The sequence below is a fragment of the Lissotriton vulgaris genome, chromosome 9 (genome assembly GCF_964263255.1).
Source record: "Lissotriton vulgaris chromosome 9, aLisVul1.2, whole genome shotgun sequence".
NCBI classification, from domain to species: Eukaryota; Metazoa; Chordata; class Amphibia; order Caudata; family Salamandridae; genus Lissotriton; species Lissotriton vulgaris.
The window spans coordinates 868,066,621-868,093,381 of record NC_141697.1 but is presented as its reverse complement, the minus strand read 5'-3'; the positions used below and the strand labels follow the sequence as shown (position 1 = coordinate 868,093,381).

Sequence of the window (26,761 nt, the reverse complement as noted above, 5' to 3'; positions counted from 1 at the left end):
TTCCAAATAAATATAGAATATCAGGCTTAGATTTGCTTTAGCCTAATTCAGATTGGTTTTCAATTACCTTTTGCCATACCTCCATGCCAAATAGGTAGCTGAATCCATCATCCACCTGGGCATAAAACAAATTAACACTGCATAACGTGTATTTGTAAAGCGGATGTTCAACCAGAAGGTATTGTAGCGATGCCAAATGACTACTTGTAGTTTTCATAACTTTTTAAGGTTTATAAAGCATTCTTTAATTTGAGGTTGGTAATGCTGTCATGGCCCATGGGACAGGAGGCCACACATCTGTTAAGCGAGATAACTCATAGTAGCTTGTTTCATCAACCAGGGTCACTAACCGAACCCAGGAGGTGCTACATAATTGTCTAGATTGATTTTGAAGGTCCTCGACTCCCTCTAGTGAGTGATTGTTGGTGAAGAGCATTTTTATGACTGATTTACATGGAGAGCAGACAATCAATTTGTGCAATGGCCAGGGGTTGATCGGTTCCTGTAAGAGGACCCCACTAGCTTGGTCTTCAGTCCATCTTCAGCTCTAGTCAGTCAGTAAAGGAACCAATAGGAAGCAAACACCTGCCAACCAAGATCCTTACTGAAAAGGAACTAGGATGTGTCTAAACCCATGCTATTCACTAATTTATAGAGAACATATCATGAGGGTGCAGCAGTCTTCATCGAAGCAATGACAAATTGAATAAAATATCCCAAGATAGAAAAACAACTTTTCCTATGGAATTTAATATAAAATGCCCCCTCCCAAAATTTCAGTATGTAATCGCCCTACAATAACCATGAACTACACCAAAAAGACCATGGGTCCTTCATTGTGCCAGAGATGTTTTCCAGCACTTCACATTGTAATTCTCCTCACTAGTACATTGTGCACCTTCAATGACCTTACAACCCCCTATAACAGAATTGGCACAGATAGCAGAATGGCATTTCCATTAATTCATAGAATGTTGTCCAACAACTTGGTGCAGCAATCAAATCCACAGTGTATTCACCAGCCACAAAGTAGTTATCTACCTAGCATAACCCTTTGCAAAAAATGACACTTTATATTGCAATGGTGCCACAATCATGTTATAACTGATAGTATTCTTCTGAACGTACAAGATACTTCCATGCCTGACTTTTTCATTAATGCTAAGGCTGTTTCCATGCCAAAGTGCATTGTGTATTCACAACAATTGTATCTTGTGTGCTGTTGTCTCTTGAATACAAAGGATGTGTGTATTTTAAAATTATTACCACACTAATTCCATGCTACACAATGTTGTCATGAATGTCACAGGATATTCCTATGCTGGCGTGTGGTACTGCATAAACTGGATATTCAGGTGCGAGTTGTGCCATAAATCTACAGAACAATGACATGTCATTGAATGTTCTGAACTGTGTTTGGGATTCTGCCAAATCACACACTATCGCAAACACACAGGATATTTTCTGAGTCACACATTGTCAAAGAAGGGCAACATATTGCTTAAATCCAGAGACTTGTTATAAAGTCAATAACCTATATACATTTGTGCATAACAGACATTTATTTACAGTATTTATTTTGTTATATCATCCATTTTTTCATCAGTGCTGATAGGTTCCCACTCTTCAGGGCTGGTATGGGAATTCAGGGATTTTCTACTGAGCTACAAACTAGGGAGCTGATTTTAGGGCTGACGGCCATGATCAAGCCCTCAAAGAACAATCGCCCCCTCTGTGGTTAAAAGGACCTGGTGCTTCATTTTCTCATCCAGCCCAAGTATGCTCTTTTTTGGTCTCGCCTAGGCAGCGCATGCACTGTCTCTTCGACACACGCTGTATTCAGGATATGTGCATGAAGCTCCGCCCACTTTCCAACCATCTATTTAGTTGGCTTCTGTCACTGTCCTTTGTAAATGGTGGCTTTTCATTGGTCAATAGGCTTAATAGTCCCTCCTTCGTACCACATTTTCTCTTCTTGTAACCTCCCATGAGGACACCCTATGTTACATGTGTTGTTAAATGATACATTTTAATTACAGCCTCGGAGCACTATTTTCTTAAATGGCTTTGTCCTGCCTAACACGCTCTCCTGCAACGCATTGCTTTTTCCATTTGTTTACTTTTGCGGCACCAGTGCTTCAGCTTCAAACATCTCAAACTAAAGCGCGGGTGCCCCAATTGCTTCAAAAGTAAAGAAAGAGATAAAAAAAAGAAATTGGTCTATTGCTTTACTTTTGAAGTTCTGACATTACTGAAAGTTTGACCCATTGGCATTGCATTATTATTAGCAATGTCAATAGCTTAAACGTTCACTAATGTGAGCCCTTTTGCATTGCATTCTTTTAATGAGTTCTCTCTCTTGTGATGATTGGGTTTCCCAGTAAATGTCCTATCAACACATTTGGATGGCTCCCCCTCTACGTGGGTCTCACTCGACCAACCAGTACAGGAGCAGGGGCACTACCTGGTCTGTCTATTAGAAATACTATAGGGATTAGAAATACTTAAGAGTGCATTCAAGTGTCTACATTCTATTATTGGCAAGAAAATCCCTCAAGTTCACTAACAACCCCATTCACAACAGGTTGAGCTGACTACAAACATACACTTGGATATAGGTACAGAATCAAACTAATCCTCACTCTAGCAGCCCTACTAGGTCACTCGCACTCCACTCCTCTCCATCCAGGTGCTCCGGCAACCAAGCGATATTTAGCTCCTTCAGCTACCAAACCATAATACCCATAGTCTATTCATTTAACCTCATCCTTACTGCACATTTCTTCATAGTGCTCCACATCTGGGACTATCTGCTGATCTAAAATAATTCACATCTGTTTCATAATTTACTTCAAAGGATCATCCCCTAAGGGCACCTTAGTCTTAACTCTACATCTGACCCAATCAGCATCCAGCAAGCTATTCATCGTATCATCTAATGGGGCTCCAAATACGGCTCTACATCAGTACGTTAACCGCATGCGCGCTAGCAGTTTTCCCGCTGAGCGCTGCGATTTTAAAAATCCCGCGTTACGTGACAAGGTCAACTCGTCACACGCACAGCGCAGGTAACGCCCATGATGAGCTGACCTTGTCACATGCATCGAAGGGGTTAATTGCCAATACCAGTTCTATACATGCCTGTGCCTTTTAGGAGCATCAGAGTACAATGTGAAATGCTGGTCATCTGACAACCTTGGATAAGGAACATCCTCAGGAACTTATCTTAACTTTAGTGGGCAGTACCTACCTTGGACACCAGATGCAAATCTGAACTTATTGAGAACCGCTTCTTTTTGCTCAACACCGTTACTCAGCTCTGCGCAGCCTTCCCTAGTGTGCATATAGACAGAACACCTTACAGCACTATTGAAGGTACCTCCTAAACTAAACTGCGGGGGGAAACATTCGAGGGTCCAGCTTGCTCCAAGGCCTTAGGGTAGAAATCTTTGCTCTGCTAAATTTGGCTAAATTTTGTAGACTGGCATGTTTAGGTCCCAGCTTTTTTTAATGAAAATATGTCTTATTTAGAATATAAATGCTTCTGATTTGGAAACAGAAATGTCTCTCTTGATTATGCAAATATACTGGTTGGGCAACAAGAATGAGATTGATGCGATGAGCGATAGATTTTTGGGGACATTTTAGTTTAATTAGTCATAATTAAAGTCATGTGTGATCACATTTTTCAGAGAGGGAGCCCCAAACCCACTCAAAAAGAGTTAGCCTCATTTCTTTCACTAGTCAGTAATCTGGAGACTGGTAAGAATGCTAGAATTATCCGTGAAAAATATGTTAGTTGTACAGTTTTCTACTCCAGGACTAACTACGCTAAAACTTGCAGATTCCATTCTCATTTTAGATACTCAAGGGGGCGCACCAAAATGAAAGTCCAAATAAAATAAGTAGAGAAATGTTCTTTATTTATCTTTGTTCGGCAACAAAAGGCATATCAATAAAATAAGTAGTGAGATCAGCCAACGCGTTTCACTCCCTACCAAGGAGTTTCTTCAGGGCGCTGCGAGTATATCCGGTAAGTTGTCTTTTGTAAAATCCCTCTGTAGTCACACTGGGAATTTTCTGGTCATTTCTTTATTCCAGCTTATTTCTTTAAAAGCCTTTGGAGTATCTCTCTTCCCTTATCTTTTCTTTGTATCGTGGACTTTGTAGGTCTTGTCCGAAAACGTTCTTGTATTTCAAAGAGCTACCCGTCCCTGGTTGTATTTGTTACAGGTGGGTACAGTGCTGTGGTTACCGTTGTCAGTTTCGGCGTCTCGGCATGGCTGGTTCCAGGCTCGATTCCATTCTCATTTGACAGTGTTTTTATGTCGACAGAATGGGGTCTAATATGTTGTTAGTTTCTTGCCAAAAAAGTACAAGTACGAGACACAAACCTGAAGAGAATGGAATGAAGGACTCATTCTTCTTGAAAGCTCCGGCTTCATCCAGGAAGTGGCCAGGATCGAACTTTCTTGGGTTAGGAAACAATTCAGGGTCATTGAGGGCTGTGGTAAGCAAGGGGAACACCGTGGTGTCCTGAAAACAGAAGATAACAGCATGAACACACACAATACTAAAGTGGCAGTGAGACTATCGAGGAAAACGAGGGGATGTAACACATCCAATAAGTTTGGCTTGCATTTTGAGTCCAGACTAAAACATTAAAAATCATGTTGTGGTGAAAAAACAAAAAAATGGATTGCTTTCTGAGTACAATGCATCTATAACAAAAAGAATGTATTGTGTGACGATTCTATATCCTTTTAAAATGTTAAATTGTTACTCAAACTGTATTGCAAGCAATTTATAGGATATGGCATAATAAAGGATACCAACAGCATGGGGTGAGTGAGAAGAACTCCTCAGGGAGCCTAAGACCACTCTATTTATATTTTAAACAGCTGTAAACAAGGGGCTATGCCGACAGCTGCACTGTGAGGACAAGATCGAAAAAGTGATAATTTTGGGCGAGTGTCCCATTAGCAAAGCTTCTTCCCATATGAGAGCCTACGCGGTCTAAGAACAAAGAAATGAGGTGCCAAACAAGCCAAGTAACACCAAATACTGTGTTATGTGAGCAATGTAATGGAAGGAGCCAGCAATCCAATGAGGTATCAGTAATCCATCCACATTGTGTTTTTGACTCCGTTCATGGGGGTGGGACAACTTAATAGTAAATGATTCCACCAGGGCGTAGCTACCAGAGGTGCAGCCAGCACAATGCACCAGGGCCCCTAGGTGGGAGATGGGAGGGGACAAAACTACAACAGCTCCTTGAGTCAGTAAAGGCCATCTAAATATTCATGACTTTAAATGTTGTTTTTATATTCTCACATTTGCATTGCGTTCAAAGAGAGATATAATGTCAGTCTAGCCTTCTGTCAAATTACTGATTATTATTTTAACATGGAGACTGGTGTTTCTTTGGCTTACTCCAAAGTGTGTGGATTCTGTAAAGTGAACTATGTGAACATCTTGCTGGTGTGAAAGGAACTTCTATAGAATGTTGTTTTCTTCTAACACACAAGAAAAATTAAATAGCTGTTAATAGACTGTAGGAATATTTCAAAATCAATATCAAGGAAAGAACAAATGAAATGCTTTTTTTTCCAATTCTAAAGTGTGACGGTGGAAACAAAGGTCTAATAAAGTCAATAGAAATCAACACACTTTACTTGGTGATGTGTAAATGACAAATATTGACTGACACACATTTTTGGTTGCGCTATATAGTTTTACCATTAAAATTGTCTGTGCAAAAGCAGTGGTCCTTTCAACTGAAAATGGGCTGTCAGTAAACTACGGTGCCTATCACATCATGCTTTATTAATATGTTTGTGACAGTGTGCTCCTAAATGCAACACCAGCCACATACTACATCCTTACCATTCTCCCGCTGAATGTGTGTGGCTTATTTGCAACACTTGTTCTTTGTGTGATGCTTGGATTCCTCAGTATCCTAATGAGTTCAGTGATGTTAACATTGATGTGTTGGACTTGGCCCTTCTTGCAGGGTTCTCCCCAAACCGTTTACCTTTCTCCTGTATTTTCTTTATTTCTTTTTGTTGGCTTATGACGCTTAGTACTTTACCACTGCTAAAGTGCATATGTTCTCTCCCTAAAATGAAATGGTAAATTGATTTCTCCATGATTGACATATTTGATTTACTGGTAGGTCCCTAGTACATAGCACCATGTGTGCCCAGGGCCTGAAAATCAAATGCAAGTAGTGGGCCTGCAGCACTAATTGTGCCACACATAAGTAGCCTTGCAAACATGTCTCATTTTTGCCACTGCAGTGTAAGTGTATGCAGTTTTACACTGCCATGCCGACCTCACAAGTGTACCAACTTGCAAGGCCCAAGCCTTCCCTTTTATTACATGTAAGGCACCCTTAAGGTAGGCTCAGGGTAGCCCCATGGGCAGAGTGCAATGTATTTTAAAGATAGGCCATGTACTTTTGTGCTTTACATGTCCTAGTAGTGAAATATTGCTAATTTAGTTTTTCACTATAGCAAGGCCTGTCTCTTCCATATGTTAGCATTGTAGCTGCTTTATAACATCCAACAAGAGTATATTTCAATTGAGAGCTGATATAAATTAGAGTTTAGTGCCTCTGGACTCACAATTTACAAATACATCTTTAAGGGAAATTGGTTTCTGAATTGCAGGTCTGAAAATACCACTTTTAGAAAGTTGGAATGTTCTTACTTTAACCATTCTGTGCCACTGCCTGCCTCTGAATCCAGGTCAGGGTCAGGATGACAGTTGGGCTGTTTGTGCATTCACTCTAGACAGTCACTCAAAGGGAGAAGAGGTGTGCCCTTCATATCCTGATGGCCCATACCAGGCTTTTGGATCTTCCTGAGCTAGAGTGGTGGGAGGAGGTGACACTGACACCTGAGTAGGGCTGTGCCTGTCCTCACACAAAGAAGTCTCCACCCACTCTAGAGTGTCTGGAGCCAGGGTAAGGAAGGGCAGGGTGTTGTGCACTACAAATACTTTTCTTTGAAGTTTGCCTACTTCAAAGGCTGCAATGGGTATAAGTACTGGACTGGTGACACCATATACTCAGAACACTTCTGGGTTGAGGACATTCTGCAAGGAAGAAGAGCTGGATAGCTGTCAGGAAGGACTAGCACTTTGCTGCTTGCTTTTCTGTGTTGGCCCGCTGTTTCTGTCCTGGAAGTGAAAGGACTAGACTTTGCTTTCGACATGCTGCTTCAAGGTTCTCCAAGGGCTTGAGTGGAGCTTGCCTCCTGTTAATAAGTCTCAGGCCATCAAAGACTTCACTTGCCAGTACCTGGCTCTTCTGCTGAGAGCCCTGGCTTGCCAAGGGATGCCAAATCCAGTTTCTGGGCCCCCGCAAGTGAATTCTGGGGATTTCAAGGAGATAATCCTTGCATCGACTCCCAGCATCATTTCGAACCAAAGCATCGCTGCAAAAATTCAATGCATCGCCTAGGCCAGCACTGGAGCGCGGTCCCAATTTGACCCAACGACAGTGGCTTACAACGAAGGGTCTAGCTTTCCATCACAACATGTCAGAAAAACTGTTGCTCCGTGAGTTTACTGCATAACCAAAGTCCAGAATGCACTGCTCCGACTATGACGCAGTGCCTGCTTAGTCGCTGTTGACGCATCTTCCTTGGACGTCTATTTCTTCACTGACACCACAGAATAGTAAGGAAGAGATGCATTGTGTCCTCAAATGATGCATCATCTCTCCTGCAATAGTAAGCAACCGACAAATCACCTCCCCTTCTGATCAGTAAGGAACCACCGCCTTCCAATCAAGGTTGCTAACTTTTGCTAATTGTACTCCTTCAGTCAATGTTTTGTTGAAGCGTTCTACGGCACCATTGGTTTCAAGGCGGTATGGTGCTGATTGCAGATGGGTGGTGCCTTTCTTTCTAAGAATGTTTGCAATTCTTTAGAGCAAAATTGTACTCCGTTATCTGATAGGATAGTCAATGTTAGTCCTTCACTAGCAAATACGTCTGTTAAAATGTTTATGACACTCTTTGAACTAATGTCTGAAGTAATACCCCGGGGGTGCACTGGGCGTTTGCGCCAGCTTTGTGCGCCCCAGGGCACTTTTGTATTACAGACAGGGCTGCAGACACTTGTGTGGCCCCCTCTCAAATACTATCCTCCAGGAGGAATTACATCATTTGCATGGGGGTGTGCCCGATGCAAATGAGGCAATAATTTTGCTTCTGCGCCCACACTGTATTACCGACGCGGGCTCAGAGGCAAAGACGCATTCAGAAGGTGCACTGACAGTGCACCATTTAAAAGTTGGCACACTGTCAGTGATCCTCCTAGGAGCAGCCCTCGGGAGGGGGTTATGTTGGTCCTATGGCTCCCCCAAGATCCCTTTGAAAGTACAGGCGGGTTGTAACATGCACAGTGATACACAGAGCGTCTTCAAAGTAGCCACTCGGTATTTCATGTGAATACATTACCCCCAGGGCAGCACAAGTTTGCGGCTGCCCTGGGGGCAACGCATTCATAGTAATAGGACGCATTTTCATTGTTTGCATAGGGCGCGCCACTTTGAAGGTGCGCCCAGGGCAAACAATGAAAATGCGTTTACACATAATATGTCCCCTGGAGTATAGATCTAACAGGACCATAATGGAAGGATACCAACGATCATTTAATTTCTTTATTACATTTTTCCTTGCAACGCCTTGCCTCCACATAGAGTCTCTGGGGGCCCTGCAAGGTCACCAATGATTATTTAATTCATTAATTAGATTTTTTCAGCACCCCCTGCCATTTATAAGGGAACAATGAGCCAGGAATGGACACCAGCAATTATTTCATTCATTTATTTGATTATTTTCTGCACCCCCTGCCTCCCGTATGGGTTCCAGGCGCCCTGGTGGCAGACAAACTAACCTATGTCTCTAAAATTTGATGGGAAAAATCTTTAGTTTATGGATGGATTGGATACACTATTTTTTTTTTAATAACCACATTTTATTTGGTGTAGTATTACAAGGCATCATCCACCAATATTCATGCATCACCATCACAGCAGCGTCAGAATACACCATTAAAGAATCACAATCAAGTCACATTTCCGATTACAACATTAGCCTATGATATGCTCACCCCTACCCCATGTCTTATTGTGCTTTTGGGGGCAGCTTGTCATCTCATAAATTGATTTTTCTTGGCTTGCACAACAATGAACTCCTTTCCTCCACCCGCAAGAGAAGGGTACTCTGGTCATTTTCAATTGCAGGCGATGTCCCTCTTAGACACTAAGGAGCCCATTCCTATGAAGATTCTTTCACCACTCGGCCCCAGCTTCCTCCAGGAGGCCCAACATGCCATCTGGGGATCCAGGTCAATGCGGTGTCCCAGCGCTTTGGAAATCTCATACCTCACCCCATCCCACAAGGGTGTCAATGCCAGGCAAGTCCAGTCGATATGAAAGGAGTCTGTGGCAGGGAAGGAACATCTGGAGCATGAGACCAAGCCACAAGTCCCATCTGCTGAAGCCACTGGGGAGTCAGATAGGTTGTGTGGAGATAATTCATTTTAAACATCCACAGTCGCTGGAAGATCGCCAATCCACAGTTGCGAGGAGATCGCCAATTCTCTCGTGGGCTGAGCACGCCTCCCTCTAGTCATCATTGTCCAACTCACCCACCCATTTCTGTCGGAGAAGGGGGAATTGATCTGGTGCATTGATCATCAGGGAAAGTAAATCACAGAGATGGCTACCCTACCCTATCTTCCCTTTATGAGCTTGGCCTCAAGGAGACTGTATTCTGGATATGGGCATCCACTAAGAGGTGGACTGACAGGGCTTGGCACAACTGAAGGTTTTGAAAGAATTTTGTGTGGGAGAAGCTATGGTGGTCTTGCAGTTCCTGAAAGGACATCAATGCTCCCCCTTGGCGAACATATCACAAGTATGTGATCCCCATCTGGTCCCACAGGGCAAACCACATAAGACTTGACACTTGCCCAAGCCATGTACCCTGCCACAACTGTGTCATGTCCCCAAAGCGGCGATCCGACTGGATAAGGTGCAGAGTTGGTGTCTAACAAAGCAGCAACACCAGCGTACAGGAGGGAGCTGTTTGAGGTATCAGATTACCATAGAGTATGCCAAGAAGATCATCGAATCCGATGAGGTGCAGCTCAAGTAGATATGCAGGATCATCCCACCCCATGTATACCACTCATTAACTGGAATGTGCTGCAAGGTTATAGCCATATATATCAGTCATGCCAAGGGGACTTCCACTCTGAGGCAAAGGCCACCCAATGTCCCCAACCTGCCCAAAAGAAGGTCGTCAATTTTGAAGTCAGGGATTGAACCCACATTTGAGGAATCAGATGGGGAAAATATGTTCGTACAGCAAGGTATCAGGGAAGACACCTCATCTTTGCGACTGCGATGGGATGCATGAAGGTTCAGCGGCAGGTGGGTTCACCTATGTAGGTCCGTATCTAAATTTGAGGCAAGAAGTTGAAAATTGAGGGACTAGGTAAGATCTGGGAGGCGGAAGATATAAACCTCAAGATGTTTTAAGGAATTTTGTCTCACCGGGGCACCAGTGCTGTCCAGTAGCATTGCAGACACTCCCACCAAGAGCGATTTGGGGACATTGATACACAAGACAGAGGCCGCACCATACAGATAGATGATTTCAAAACATCTAGGGCATGAGGACTGTGGGTTGCCAAGGAAGAGCAGAACATAGGCTGCATAATAAGCAATGTGGTCCTCCACTCTACCCTCCAACTGCCATGCCAAATCCAAGCATCACAACTTAGCAGGTGTGCCAGCGGCTCTATGACTACGGCAACCAAAATAAGGGGGGAAATGGGCAGTCCTGATGCATGCCTCTGAGGATACGGAAGGGCCGAGAGAGGACACTGTTGACCCAGACGTGGGTGGCAGGGGCACAGTCGCACGCAGGCCCTCGCGGAGGGTCACAGAGGAGTCTCTAAAAGCCGGCACAATCCTCCTAGAGATATCACTGGTCACCACCCAGTACAACAATTTGCCAGACTTATTCCCGTAGCCATACACACACTGGGTCAACGCTCTCCAGCACTGCTTTGCCTATTCCAGACACCTACCACAGTCGAAACCATCGCAGTGCCAGGTGGCAGTCAACTCCCCCCCGCCCTACCCTCCCCTTTCAAGTCCGAATAGCAAGCCTGGCGCTCCAGGACAGGAATTTGGCCTCTAGATCTGCCAACTGGCACAGTTGTTTTGTCCTCGCATACCATTTAAGCAGGCCCCACTGGATAGACTTGCTCGCCGCCCATAAGGTCCCAGTGGAGGACACTAAACCGTGGTTGGCTCACAGGAAGGCTTGATGTTCTTCCTCTATGATTTCCATGTATTCCTGATCCATCAGGGGTCATGCCTTAAATCTCCACATCGAACATAGAGCGTTCGGCTGAGTACCCCATTCGAGAAGGAGAGGTGCGTGATCGGATATGCTCGCTGCAAGATCTGAACAGTCTGGAATGGGAGCAAGTCACAGGCCGGCAGCCAAAGGAGGTTAATTCTGGATTCAGATTTGTAGCCTGCGGAAAAGTGTGGATAGGACCGCTGTGCGGAATCCCACAATAGCCATACATCAAAGAGACCTATGAAATCAGCCCAGGAGCTCAAATGCACAGAATGTGTCCAATGAGTCATCTTGGCTGGGATTGAAGCCCCCATCTAACAAGGATGCCCGTACAGGGAAGTCTATCACCAGGGGATGGAGCACCTGCAGGGTCGATTGCAAGAGATGCTGGGGAACATAGCATGAGAAAAAGTTATTCTGTTTGGCTGACAGGCGGACTTCAATGTCCATGTATCTTCCCTAGGGATCTTCGTGGACCGAACACACCACCAAAGGAAATGAGATACCTAAGAAAATCACAAGCCCTCAGAGAACCCTGAGTGAAAGCTGTGATTGGACCCAAACAGACAGAGGAAAGGGTACTTGGAGTCCATGAGGTGCGTCTCTCGGAGCAAGACCAGATCTGGTCTGTATCTCTTGACAAAGTGTAAATCCACTAATCGTTTGATATGGTCCAAAAGATGTTCACATTCTAGGAGAGGACTCTAACCATCTGTTAGGGGAGTTAAAGAGTGATTGATTAGTCCAGGAGCCCACGGAAGTGGGGGCAGGTCAGTATACCATATAAAGGAGTCCGGGGCCTGGCTTGGAACATTTGCAGTGGAGAGCTCTCGAAATGTATGGCTAAAATGAAAACATAGAAAAACACAGCCCAATGGGAAACAACATACCCCCTACCCACATCCCCCCACCCCGTACTTCCTACTCTGAAGCATCTTCCACCCATAAAAATAACATAATACAACTAATTCAGTGGGAATAACTCGGTCAGGATCACCAGCTGCCCATGGAAAGTATACAATGCCTGACACATATTTGAAATGTAATTCACTAAAAGGGTAACCTGAGCCAGAGTCTCTGAAGAAAACAAACACAACAGGACAGTGTCTCAAGTGCTGATGAGGAAGACACTACCTGCGTTTGTGCACCACTTGCATTAGACTCACAACAGCAATGTCTAGTAAGTGAGACCTAAAAAGGAAAGTGCCCCACTTCAAACATCTACGACTTTCACTTTTGTGTACTTTAAATCCATTAAAATGGTATATTTGAAGTGTAGGGATACATTTGTAAGGGAGTAATTGGTGGATACTGATTGTTACTTAATTGTTTTTTTATAGCGAACTAAATAGCAGAAGCTTTTGAAATGTAATTAACTAAAAGGGCAACCTGAGCCAGAATCTCTAAAGAAAACAAACACAATAGGACAGTGTCTCAAATGCTGATGTGGAAGAGACTATCTGTGTGCGCGCACTACTTGCAATAGACTCACAACAACAATGTCTAGTAAGTGAGACCTAAAAACGAATGTGCCCACTTCAAACATCTACGACTTTAACTTTACTGTACTTTAAATCCATTAAAATGGTATATTTGAAGTGTACACTGCACTCAATGCAACATACACTCCAAATAATAGCACTTAGTGACACATAATTACAAGCCACATAATTACACTCTACTGAATAAAACACACACTCCACACATTCCACTCAGTGTCACATATTTATATGCTACATAATTTCACTGCACTCAATGCAACATACACTCCAAATACCACTCAGTGCCACATAATTACACACCACATAATTACACTCTACTGAATGCAACATACACTTCACATAATACCACCCAGTGACACATAATTATATGCTACATAATTACACTGCACCCAATGCAACATACACTCCAAAGAATAGCACTTAGTGCCACATATTTACACGCCACATAATTACACGCTACTGAATGCAACATACACTCCACACAATACCACTCAGAGTCACATAATTATATGCTCCATAATAACACTGCATTCAAAGCAACATAAACTCCAAATAATACCACTCAGTGCCACATAATTACACACCACACAATTACACTCTACTGAATACAACATGCACTCCCCATAATACTACTCAGTGTCACATAATTACTCGCCACATAATTACACTCAATGCAACACAAATACACTCTAAATAATAATACTCCGTGCCATATAATTACACACCACATACTTACTACACTCACAGCAACATAAATACACTTCACACAATACCACTCAGTGCCACATAATTATATGCTACATGATTACACTGCACTCATTGCAACATATGCTCCAAATAATACCACTCAGTGCCCATAATTACACACCACATAATTAAACTATACTAAATGCAACATACACTCCATACAATACCATTCAGTGCCACCTAATTATTAGCTACCTAATTACACTCCAAATAATAGCACTCAGTGCCACATAATTACACTCTACTGAATGCAACATACAATCCACACAATACCACTCAGTGCCCCATAATTATATGCTACATAATTACACTGCACTTAATGCAACATACACTCCAAATAATACCACTCAGTGCCACATAATTACACACCGCATAATTACTCTACTGAATGCAACATACACTCCCCATAATACCACTCAGTGCCACTTAATTACACGGCACATAATACCACTCAGTGCCATATAATGACACGCCAAATACTTACACTCTACTCACTGCAACACAAATACACTCCACATAATACCACACAGTACCACATAATTATATGATACATAATTACAATGCACTCAATGCAACATACACTCCAAATACTACTCAGTGACCCATAATTACACACAACATATTTACACTTTACTGAATGCAACATACACTCCACACAATACCACTCAATGCCACATAATTATTTGCTACATAATTACACTACACTCAATGCGACATACACTCCAAATAATACCACTCAGTGCCACATAATACCACGTCACATAATTACACTCCTCTGAATACAACATACACTCCCATGATACCACCCAGTTCCACATAGTTACACGCCACATAATTACACTCTACTCAATGCAACATAAATACACTCCACATAATACCACTCAGTGCCACATAATTACATGTCACACAATTACACTCTACTGAATGTAACATACACTCCACACAATACTACTCAGTGCCACATCATTGTATGCTACATAATTACACTGCACTCAATGCAACATACACTCCAAATAATACCACTCAGTGTCACATAATTACACACCACAAAATTACACTCTACTGAATACAACATACACTCCCCATAATACCACTCAGTGCCACATAATTACACGCCACATAATTACACTCTACTCAATGCAACATAAATACACTCCACATGATACCACTCAGTACCACATAATCACACGTCACAATTACACTCTACTCAATGCAACATAAATACACTCCACATAATTCCACTCAGTGCCAAATAATTACACGCCACATAATTACACTCTACTCAATGCAACATAAATGCACTCCACATAATACCACTCAGTGCCACATAATTACACTCTACTCAATGCAACTAGTACACCCCACATACCACCCAATACCACATAATTACAAGCCACATAATTACACTCTACTCAATGCAACATAAATACACTCCACATATTACCACTCAGTGTCACATAATTACATGCCAAATAACACTCTATTCAATGCAACATAAATACACTCTATATAATACCACTCAGTGCCACATAATTACATGCCACATAATTACTCTCTACTCAATACAACATAAATACACTCCACATAATACCACTCAGTGCCACATAATTACACGCCACATAATTGCAGTGTACTTATTGCATCATAAATACACTCCACATAAATGCACTCTATACCACATACCACGAATCAACATATATGCACTCCACACCATGACACAATTTCACTGAGCATAATTTCACTCAACACCACAGTTCCAGGCCACGCAATTCAACCCCACACATTTCCAATACACACCGCATAATTACACACCAAACAACATATTTGAACTCCACAACACCATAATCCACAAAGTACCTCCAATCCACATCATATAGTGTCACCACTGAGCACCAAACATCATTCACCACCACCATTTTGCATCAGCGCACCACCTAAGCATCACGTCAGTCTGTGCTTGGAATATGGCATCTGTTGATTCTCCCCTAATGTCCGTCCGCTGATCGTGTTCTAATTAAATTACTGTTTTCCAAACTCCACCCCCCGTTATTTATGTCCCACTCCCCCGTAACAAAAAAATTATAACAAACAAGCATGAGAACAGGCAGGAAGAAGTTGCCAGCAGTGCAAGTACAAAAAAAGTAGAAGACATGTTTAATGTTTAAATCTTTTTTTAATCAGGTTTTTCAGTTGCATATAATGTCGTCTTCGTTTGTATAAAGGTAACAAAATTGCTTAACACTTTTTATTATAGCTTTTCAACATAAAGCACAGCAGCCACAATGCTCTACAACATTGCCAAAAGTTCTCGTTAAACACATAAGGTCCCAAAGGTGAGACCTATTGGCTATGCCAATGCTTGTTGACATGGTCACCGCCACTTTTAGTCCTAGTACTGCTGCTTTATGACTCACGTTGCACTGGGTTCTTGCTAACCAGGTCCTAGTGCCAGTGCCCTTTACCTAAACCAAGGGAAATGTTCAATTGTAAGCCAATTGGCAAGTTCTTTAGCACCCCTGTAAGTCTCTAGTAAATGGTACCCATGGTAACCAGGGCATGGATACTAAAGAGGGTCCCTGAGGGCTACAGAATGTATTAGGCCACTCTAAGGGACCCTCACAAAAACTAAATGAAAACTGCCATTGCCGGCTGCATGAAATGGTGCCAACTATTCTAAAAACACAAAATAGCACACTCCCTGTAGGCCATGCCAATGTACACTGCATGTATTATATGCAAGTCACCCCTACAGCAGGCAGGGTGTGAGGACATATCTGCATAAGGTGATATGCCCCTGAGATGTCTAGTACAATTGCTAAATATTGCATGAGATCAGGCAGCCATCCTAAGTATATGTGTTAGGCACTGGTCATTAAGGGTTACCCAGCAACATAATGGCTACACTTAATTTAATGGTGTCTGGTATCGAACACCTAGTCATAATAAATCTGTACTGATGCCAATACTAGATTTATTATGACATTCACCCAGAGGGCACCTTAGAGGTGCCCCATGAAATCTACTAGTCCTCTAAGGTGCTGGCTGACTGGTATCTGAAATGTGAAGTAGAGGAAGGGCTTCGCCATCTTGTTTTTGATTAAACAGGGAGCTCTCGGTCAGGATCATCTACGGATGGTCCATTAGGGCTGAGGGGCCATGCCCCTCCACCTTTTGCCGCCTCTGACAGTGTGTCAGGCTGAACAAGGTCAGCCTGACAGACACTGTTCATTTCAGGTCATGCAGCCAGAAGCCATACATGCACAAAATGTGCAGGCTGCCTGAGCTGATCTTTTCTTGGCTGAGGAAGTAACAGCTCTTGTGGGTGTGACATCCTCAGCTCAGCATAGGTCCCTGAGGCCCTCCGCTCAGTGACGAAGGGAAGCGTTACTTTTTGCCTCGCACAAGGGCGCTTCAGTTTTGAAACCCTGAAAAGCCCAGGATGGAGTATCAATCAGTGACACTTCATCACAGAGTGAGGTGGGGTCAGCAGGCTCACTGACCCCCTTCCACTCCGTGATCACATTGGGACTGCTGCCTTTCCTTACTGGCTGACCTTAGGTCCCAAGTCTCCTGGAACCTCCGAGGCAGAGCTGGCTGCAAGTAAGTGTTTTTTTTGTTAAATTAATGTTTGATGTGTGCGTGCGTGTGTGTATGAATGTTTGGTAGAGAGTGTTGTGAATGGATGTGTTTGTGTGTGCGCGTGTGTGAATGCATGGGTGTGAGTGTTATGTGTATCTGTGTGTGTGTGTGCCTGTGCCATCCGCACCTTCCCTACTTACCAGCTGCCACTGGTCGGGATTATTACCAGCTGCCACTGGTCAGTATTATGCCCACTCTCTACAAGAACTGGTCATATGGGGGTGTAGTCACCCCAGGGGTAAGTAGCCGATTGGCTACAACCATACACTCACCTAAATGCCTCTGAATTCAGTATTTAGGCATCTCCCTGACACCATGAACTTGGATCCGTCTACCTGGGAACGGAAGAAGGACAGAAGAGAGCAGTCACCACAAGAACTGAGGACTTTCCCTGAACTTGGCACAAACACCCTGCCTTTCTGCTGGTATCTTGACAATTGCAACAACCAAGTTTGTCCAAAAGCTGTGCTTGGAGTCAGGAGTCGCCCAGCACCAATTCCCTGGGTAGCGGAGCATTTTCAGCAACAAAGGCTTGTTATGTATCTAGTATGGACACCACTGACGCCGAAACTGACCTGTCAATGAGGGATTTCAGGATCACCGGGGCCAAAACAGAGAGTGTCCCGCTGTTCTGTTTGCTTTCCCTCTCCAGGTCATCAAAGTCAAGTGACAGCCTCTAACCTCAATGACCCGAAACACATCTGCACCCGAGCCCTCCAGCCGGGTTCACAGAAACCAACTATGTCCCTGTGCTCCAGAGACCCTCAAGAGCCGAGCCCTCATTTGGATTCTGCTGAACTTGTCTCCAAGTCCCCACTTGAAGTCTGGAGTCATAGCCAGCATAAGATCATCTGGAGATACGGGCAGACTAGGAGATTGAGCAAGATGTTGGTGAAACTTTTCTTCCCCTCATCTGCATCAAGATTTCCAACAAGCAAAAGTAATAGCACCCCCACCATCTTCTTCAAGAGCCCCTTCTGATAATTTGGACATGGTTTGGACCCCGATCAAGTCTGAGCTGAAAAGAAAATGCTGCTTACCCAGCAAGCATCTGTTTGAGGCATGTAGTGCTGTAGATTCACATGCTTAGCATAATCCTGCCATCTAGTGTTGAGCTCCGGTGTGTGCAAATTGTTTATCTTTGATGAAAGTCTTGAGTCACAAGGTAGTGTGACTCCTCCTCTTGCTGGTAGTACACATTTCATCAACTCCATTGTTAAGATCGTTTTCCCGCAAGGCAGGTGAAGATGAAACGTGAAGTAAAGTGTAGTATATAGAGATGTCCATGCGAAATTAGTTTTTTGAAATAGTGAAAGTAACTGTAATAAGCACAGGCGTCTGGGGAGGAGGGTGGTTGCATGTCAATCTAGAGCACCACATGCCACAAACAGATGCTTACTGGGTAAGTACCATTTCTCCTTCGGGGCATGTGAGGCTGTAGGTATGCATGCTTATCATAGACCGTAAAACAGACTTCCTTCATAAGCGGTGTATGCATAGAACTGCTTGGCCCACATTGGCTTGTTGAGGGGCCAGTACATCTACACAGTAATGTTTTGTAAATGTATGTGATGTAGACCATGTAGCTTCTTTGCATATGTCGCATATAGGTATATTTCCCAGGAAGGCCATAAGAGCTTCTTCTTGAAGAGTGTAGTGAGCTGGTTTGCATGCATTTAACAATCCGTTCTGCAATGGCCGATTTAGAAATGGCCCTTTCTTTGCGAGTTTTGGAGAAACCAACAATTAGTTGTTGAGTCTTCCTAAATGATTTAGATCTGTTTATGTAAAAAATGAGAGCTCATTTAACGCCTCACATGTGCAAAACCCTTTGTAGCAGGGTTTCCGTTCTCCCACAGAACTGTGCATAGAGATCTAGAACCTTAGTGAATTAGGGTGACCCAAAACTCACCTTAGTATCAGAAATCCCCTTACCGAGCTAGCTACAGTGTCTCATTGGTTGTATCAAACTCCCAATGATTTAGACAAACCAGAACATGAACTTAGAATACCTCAGGTATCGTGGAACACATGGACACTCTTTTGTTCTATAATCAGTTCAAACCAGAACAAGGAGTAAAGAGGACACGTGCATATTTGAATTATTTATTAATCAATGCAATGTTCTCAAACGCAGTATCTTGTACAATACTAACAAACAAATTATTAGAATCAAAGTTATAAGCATAGTTACTAGTCCATAGTACGCAAACGGTGATAGCATGTTAAATGCTGAAATGTATAGGAATTAACAACACCTATTTCTCACCTCCCTATCTAGCATATCATATTATATTAAGAAGGTCTCTTTTTGGGTTTTAGCAGGGCGGGCCCATACCTCTAATATCAGTAGGAGAAGATCACATCATCAGCTACCAGCTCTCTGCATGCGAAGCATCTTCAAGTGTGTTGATTCATTCCCTGTAACTCTATCTTAAACCCGCGTAGAGCCCAATGTTGGCAGCAACATTATTTGTGTTATGTCTAATGTGGTGCGAGGATCAGGCCTTCAGCAACCTTGTGTTAAGTTATTCTTAGAGGGTGCAGTTCTCAGTGTGCAGACAGTTGTACCAAGTGTACCAAGCACAACTGATATCAGAGCAATAACATATTATTCTCAAATAAATCACATCTTTCGTCTAGGTTGAAAGCTACAATAACAATTAGGTGTCGTGTGCAAACTGAAGCCGAAGGAAAATATGACGTTTGAACATTTAATAAACTCATGCTAACTTAACACAATATATAGAAATGCAGTAACCATATGACACACCCCCAATGATCCGAGGACGGTCAAAAAAGGAAAAAAAAACAAGCCAATACTATAAGAAAGGCAAAACATGAAAGCAGAGTTCAACAATATTGAGCCACGCTAAATGTATGTAAATGTATATATGAATTAATAATACAAAATATGTATGAATGCCTATAGTGGCCACACAAAAATATAAAAAAAACTTGAACTTGAGGCCATTTATAAAATCATAGGCCCAGAACATATAAAAGTCGAATGTTCGTAACATAAAAGGCACCATTCAGAATTACTAAAAAGTCACGTGCCATAATAGTGAAAGTCTCCAAAGCCACTCATGGGTGGATAGAATATGCAAAATAGGTAGCCACAGCTTCCAACATGAAATCACTGTCATCATCCGAAAACAGTTCAGCCATCCAATTAAGCAATGGGAAAGAACATACGTGCTCCTCCAGCACCGAATCCTCTAGCAACATCAGAGGACAACTCAGTGGGTTCTCGAGAACGCTATGTGCCAGAAAGTCATGCGCCGCTGCGGATATGTCCCACTGACCCATTAGTCCATGCATCGCTGCCACGGCCATAACCCTTTCGCCAGAACAAACCAACTCGTGAGCAACTACGGGGCTCATCAGCTGATCAAAATCGACGTCAGGAGAAGTCGTCAAGCAGAGACACAAATCAATGGCCCAGTCGAAATCACAGCTCAGGCAATGAAACACAGGCTGGACACATGTGAAATAGGAAAATCGAAACGATAATCCAAAAGCTGTGCTTAAAGTCGCAAGCGGCAAGGTGCCATAGTAATCAAGCATCCGGTTGCGAAACAGTGTTAGAAGGGGCTGAGCGGCTCCTTGCGCAGGATGGGCATCCGTGTTTTATAAAGCAAAATATCACCAAAATGCCTGCAGCCAAAGCCAGCAAAACAGGGAATCCGCCAAACAAACTTGCGAATATAGAATGAAAGAACGCAGGGATAATACCAAATACTTTTTCAAACGCAGTCACGAGACCACTGCTAACCAATTTAAAAAAATGTGCGAGTCCAGACGTGGAGGAGGCATTAAAGATTTGATGAACCAGCTCGCAGAAATGAAACGGCAAGTCAGTATTTAAGAGTGCCTGCACCTCTGTGCGTGTGTTAGCTATGTGAAGGACATAAGTTTCACGGGCCGAGCTCAGGGCCACTTCTTTTTGAGACAAAAGGGCTCTTATTCGGCTCAAACCGTTGAACTCCGCTCTCAAGGTTGGGATGCGCAGCCAGATGGAAACATCTGAATTCCCATGCGTGGGTGGGTATAACACGTTCTTGCAACACACCACACGTTCTGATACAGTAACCACATAGGCGATACCGACCATTAACCCACAACACTCCTCGTTATTCAAAAGTAAATAACTACTGTTAGTCAATAAAGTGAATGTGGGAACTATTGCAGGAACAGGTGTGCCTTTTAAAACACAGGCTAAATTAGGCCGGTCCTGATTACAAGAACCATGCAACTGGATGTGCCTGCATATCAGTGAACGGTCAGGCGACTGTGTGCATTCTTCACCATTCAGATTCACTTCCTTTCCATCCTTTAGACATCTGTATGTGTATGAGACCATGTCTCATGTAGGAAAGCACTGCCTAGTGGTTCATATCGCCCTATAGCAATATATTGCATACAATTTGTAAATTTATATAGAGCAAATGGTAAAGTAATAATACCATGGATAAGCCATGTAGCAGCAGCTGCCTCAGCAACAGAAAAGGGCAAAGATTCTAATTTTTCAATGTGTAACATAGAAAATGATGCATCTCGCATGGAAAGCATGCGCTGCTTGTCAGTCAAATTAAATGGGGCAAATAGTGATGAGACGTTAATGTAACTCCAAGGCACTCGACCAGCTTTCAGAGTCTGTAGTGTCCAAGCAAACTGCATAACAGAACGCAATTGATTTTGACCATGATATAATACGGACACTTCATCATGCACAATGTCAACAACAGAAGAAACAATATTGTTCAACGTGTAAATTCGGGAAGAAAGCATGTTAATACTGTTATCAACAACTCCAAGTACTTTTTCCAAATTTGCTTGGTCAATTGCCCTTAGGCGCTTAGCAGCCTCAATTTGAGAAACTTTCCAAATTTCATTGTAAACTGCATAAATCCACCGTTTAGATCTACCCTTAGCCGGGCCTTTTATGAAATCATTTAAATCCACATTTTCAGTCAACTGAGACAGATGTAGTTTAACTGCAGCTAACGTGGAATGTTGTAACCAATTCTGACACAGTTTCCCCACAGAGTAAGTGGTGACAGTATAATCAGTTTCAAAACGTGGATCTGGTCTAACTTTTGTGAAACCTTCAGCCAACCCCAGAAAGCGATGTTGGCAAGAATCAGCACTTCTTTGCCACAACAGCCAACCCTTTGGATCCAAACTGGATACATTAAAGGACGAATTGTGTATTAGAGACTGTATCTCACGAATAGACAAATCAGAAAAATTACCCCAACCTGAATATTCTTCTTATTCGGGGATAATTGGTGTATTTAATTTTTTAGAAGTAGCCAATCCAAAGCATGTTGTTTGGGAAATAGTAGAATTTAGAAACAACATGTGATTCGGGATGAGACATGCACGGTGCAAAGCCTCAGTGCCTTGTACCTGCCAATCTTTGGTACCCCAAACCGATTTAAGGTCAATTATTCCCTTCCAGAACTCGTAGCCATCTACAGCCAATCTGTCTAGAAAGGACTTCGAATACAGCAATTTTGTATCGGTAAGTCTAACTTTGGACATGGACTTTTGTGTCATTTTGAAATTAAATGACTCAGGATTTGATTGATTAAAGTCTGTAAAATAAGTGTATTTTTTCAGAAATGTATTGGAGCTGCCTCCCAATGGAGCAGGGCAGTGTTCCCACTGTGTGTAATTAACAGCAACCCTCCTGGAGTTTGTCTTATGTAAAAAATGATTACCATAATGTTGAAAACAAAACAAATCACCATAATTAATAGAATCTAAATACAGATCCTCAGCATCAAAGGCAGCATAGTATTTCAAATCAGAGAATAATGCTTCTACGGCCTGAATATCCCAATCATCAGAACGTATATTTTGTTTAATCACATCCCCCATGTTTACTCTAAGCACATTCGGAACATTAATCACTTCAGTGGGCCCATGTATTTGAAATCTAACCGCATCCCACACAATCCTATCAAGGACAGGCCAAGCAGTAATGTTGACCGTATTCAAGTTTCGTTTCAGTCTGTGTGCTGAATGTGAAGAGGAAAGAGGGGCCAATGTTCCATTAAGGTACCGAATTCCTGTTCTTTCTTTAACATAGTGACCATCGATCAGGCGGAAAAAATAAAACACAAAACCAATTGACATAAAAAGGTAAAATGAAAATAGAATCAACCAAATGTATGTCCAAGGGGGAATTAAAAAATGTTTTTTAAATAAGGTGGCATATTTTGCAATAGTTGAGGGTTTCTTTGAAAGTTCCGAAACAGAGTCAAAAGAGAATCTGGACTGGTCGGCCAAACGAGTCTGCAAATCAGGCATTGATAAATCAGCAGGATAGGTGTAGTTCAGTTCATCAATGTTAGTAACAGGAATAGTATTTAATAAAGGACTGGATATGGCAGGCATCTCGAGGGACACCTCCTGTTCTGCTCCAGAAGTTATTGCCAGCACAGAATGCCTCACCATGGTAGGACAGGAAACAGCCGGTGTCATGCTATGAAGAATCGGCCACCCTGTGTGTCTTGACATTGTCAATAGAAATAAATCTGTTTTCCTTACGACCTGGAAGTGGTGGTAAAATGACTGTTCTTGTGCCCTTCACTCCAAGAACTCGAACCGGTGCACGATATGAGGGACCAAACTCTTTCTTGTTATCGATCTTCTCTCGAACCAGTTCTCCAACTTGGGGTAGCCAGCCAACTACCGGGATCTTCAACGCATCATCCGATGTGGACGGCAAATGTTCCTTAGCTAGACTGTCTCTGGTCTTTTGTAGATCCTGTAAAACATTGCAATGTTCATCTACGTCAAAGGCCGTGGCCTGGGCCTTGCAGTCTAGACCGTCAAGGTCAGGTACATACATCTTGATACCAAAGAGCATTTCGTATGGGGTCCGCCCACCCAGAGACCTTCTAGGGAGATTATTAAGAGCACGCTGCACGCCATTAAGGTGGGAAAGCCAGTTTCTGCCAGTGCCTATAACTCGAGCTGTCAAAGATTGCTTTAAGTCACGGTTCATTCGTTCCACTACACTATTGCCCTCAGGCCTGTACGGACTCGAAAACTTGGCTTGGACCCCCAACGAAACCATAGCATCCTTATACGCTTTAGAAGCGAAAGCCGGACCCTGATCCGAATGGAAGGTACCACAGGCAAAAATCCCTACAAAGACACGCAAATCTCTTATGACAGTCCGTGAATCAGCGCTGCGATGGGGCCATACCCACACAAAGCGTGTGCATGAATCAACTGCTACTAAGATATACTTATACGCAGTATCAGATAAAAAAGGACTGCAGTGATCTAAGTAAACACATCCTAGTGGTTTATTAGAAATGTACAACTGTGTCTGTGGCGGACGTGCAGCAGTCGAAGGCTTGATCTGCTGGCAAATGTCACATTGAAGGACATAATCACGCGTCTGTTTGTACAGTCACCGCCACCAGAACCTCTGTTGTAGCTGAGTAACAGTGGCTGAGACGCCCGCATGCGCAGACGCCACACCTTCATGAGCCGCTGTAATCAGAGACGCTCTGCGATCCGAGTTGGGAACTAAACGTTCACCAACATCAGGAATTTTCACATAAGGAACCTTGTCGGGACTTAAGTGGCATGTGTACTTTGAAGGGAACCCCGTAGGATATTTACCTCTCTTCTCAGTGGCAGCAACAGCCGCCAAGATGTCATCATCTATTTTACTTTTGGACCGAGTAACAGCTGCAACTAAGTATTTAGATACTGCTGACTTCGCCGCTTCATCAGCAAGCGAATTACCGACAGCGTGAACTCCCACGCGCTGGTGGCCGAGAGTATGAATTACAAACACGAGTGGCAGCTTGTCTTTAAGTTCCGCCACTCGGACCCAGATCATTTTATGTTTTATTGTGCTACCTTTGGAATCATGAAAATCATTCTGAATCCAAAAGAACAAGTTTTCATTGTAAGACTGGACACAGTAGTATGAATCGCTTACGATTAAAGTCGTCACAGAGGGGTCTGCGTACTCCAACGCAAGCATCAAAGCACGAAGCTCTGCCAGTTGTGCAGTGCAGTCTCCAAGTGTCTGCGTGTGCACGACACTGGATTTGAACTCATCGTTCACCATGGCACCAACCACAATGGCGCAAGCGGAAACGTAGACGTGTTTAGAGCCATGCGCAACCTGCGCCGAACCATCAGTGTAAATGATGCAATGGAAATCCTCCAACGGCCGCATTGCTAAAGGAGCAGGATGAACAAAATCATACTGTAAATACTCCTGCGACCGTAAAGTGGCGTCAAATATAAACGTGACATCCTGGGACGTCAAGGAAGTAGCCCATTGAATCCACCGAGGGTGCAAAGCTTTGGAATTTGGTACACTGGCTTTCGTAACTGCCTCCAAGGCAGGGCACGGGGTAACAACCAACATGCGCTTTCCCTGTGACATGGCACGTTCTTTAAGAATTGCCATCTGCACAGCCGTTAATACTTTCTCCACAGTGGAAAATCGCATTTCAGCCGAAGTGTACAAGTGTGACTTGTAAGCAATAGGTACAGTATCTCCTTCATTAAAAGTTAGGTACGTGAAACCCACCGTCCCAGGGATTATTCTCAACACTAGGTTGGTCTGGTTATCACGAGTCTGTAAGTATTCAGAAGCGAGCAAATCAGCTTGCAAAGACTGCAGTATAGCTGAATGCTCTGGCAGCCAGCATGATTTGGAAAAAGATGGTTGTATCAAAGCATACAACGGCTTGATACGCCGGGCATATTCCGGAATGTAAGTCCTCCCGAAATTCAAGAAGCCCAGTAAAGACTGTAATTTTTTCAGTGTTGTCGGAGAGCGCAACTGTGCGCATTTCTCCAGGAAATGAGGAGCTAACCCCTTTTCTTCATTGTTAAGCTCGTAACCCAGAAACAACACTGTGTACTCAGCAATGTGTGATTTTGCAAAGTTAAATTTGTAACCCATGTCTGCAAAACCACAAATTATGCTGTGAACTCGACACAGATGCTCCCAAAGTTTGTCGTCTGTGAGATAAATGTCATCCACATAAGAACAAGCAACTGGGTCGATTCTCTCCAAAAGAGAGACTATGCGGGCGGTAAAAAACTCCAGGACTGTTCTTATAGCCCATCGGGAGACGCCGAAACATTTTTTGCACACCGCCGCAAGTAAAGCTGGTCCATTGGGAACTCAGACCATCTAATCTATGGGCATAAAAACCATTGGAAATGTCTAGCGTGGTTTTGAACCGTTTACGCTCAAGACTATTCACTAAAGCAGAGCCGTGAGTATTCTGTACTGCGCAGTTACGGCAATGCGAGTTTAAATGCCGATAATCCAAAACCAAACGATATGAGCCGTCCGGCTTGTTTACAGTAAAAAGGGGGTTATTCATCGGTGACACACACGTTTCAATTACACCTTGATATTCCAATTGTTCAAGGATAGCCGCGACTGAAGCTTTCGCTTCACGTCTTATGGGATATTGA

The 26,761-nt window shown here is 43.2% G+C and overlaps 1 protein-coding gene across 1 annotated transcript in view; it reads right to left on the bottom strand.

Moving 5' to 3' along the window:
• Nucleotides 1-26,761, bottom strand: part of LOC147692391 (cytochrome P450 2G1-like) — a 475,560-nt gene that overhangs the window by 11,329 nt on the left and 437,470 nt on the right. The window contains exon 8 of the mRNA XM_086938613.1: nt 4,395-4,536. Coding sequence (XP_086794739.1) covers nt 4,395-4,536 — 142 coding nt within the window. The remainder of the gene's footprint in view (nt 1-4,394; nt 4,537-26,761) is intronic.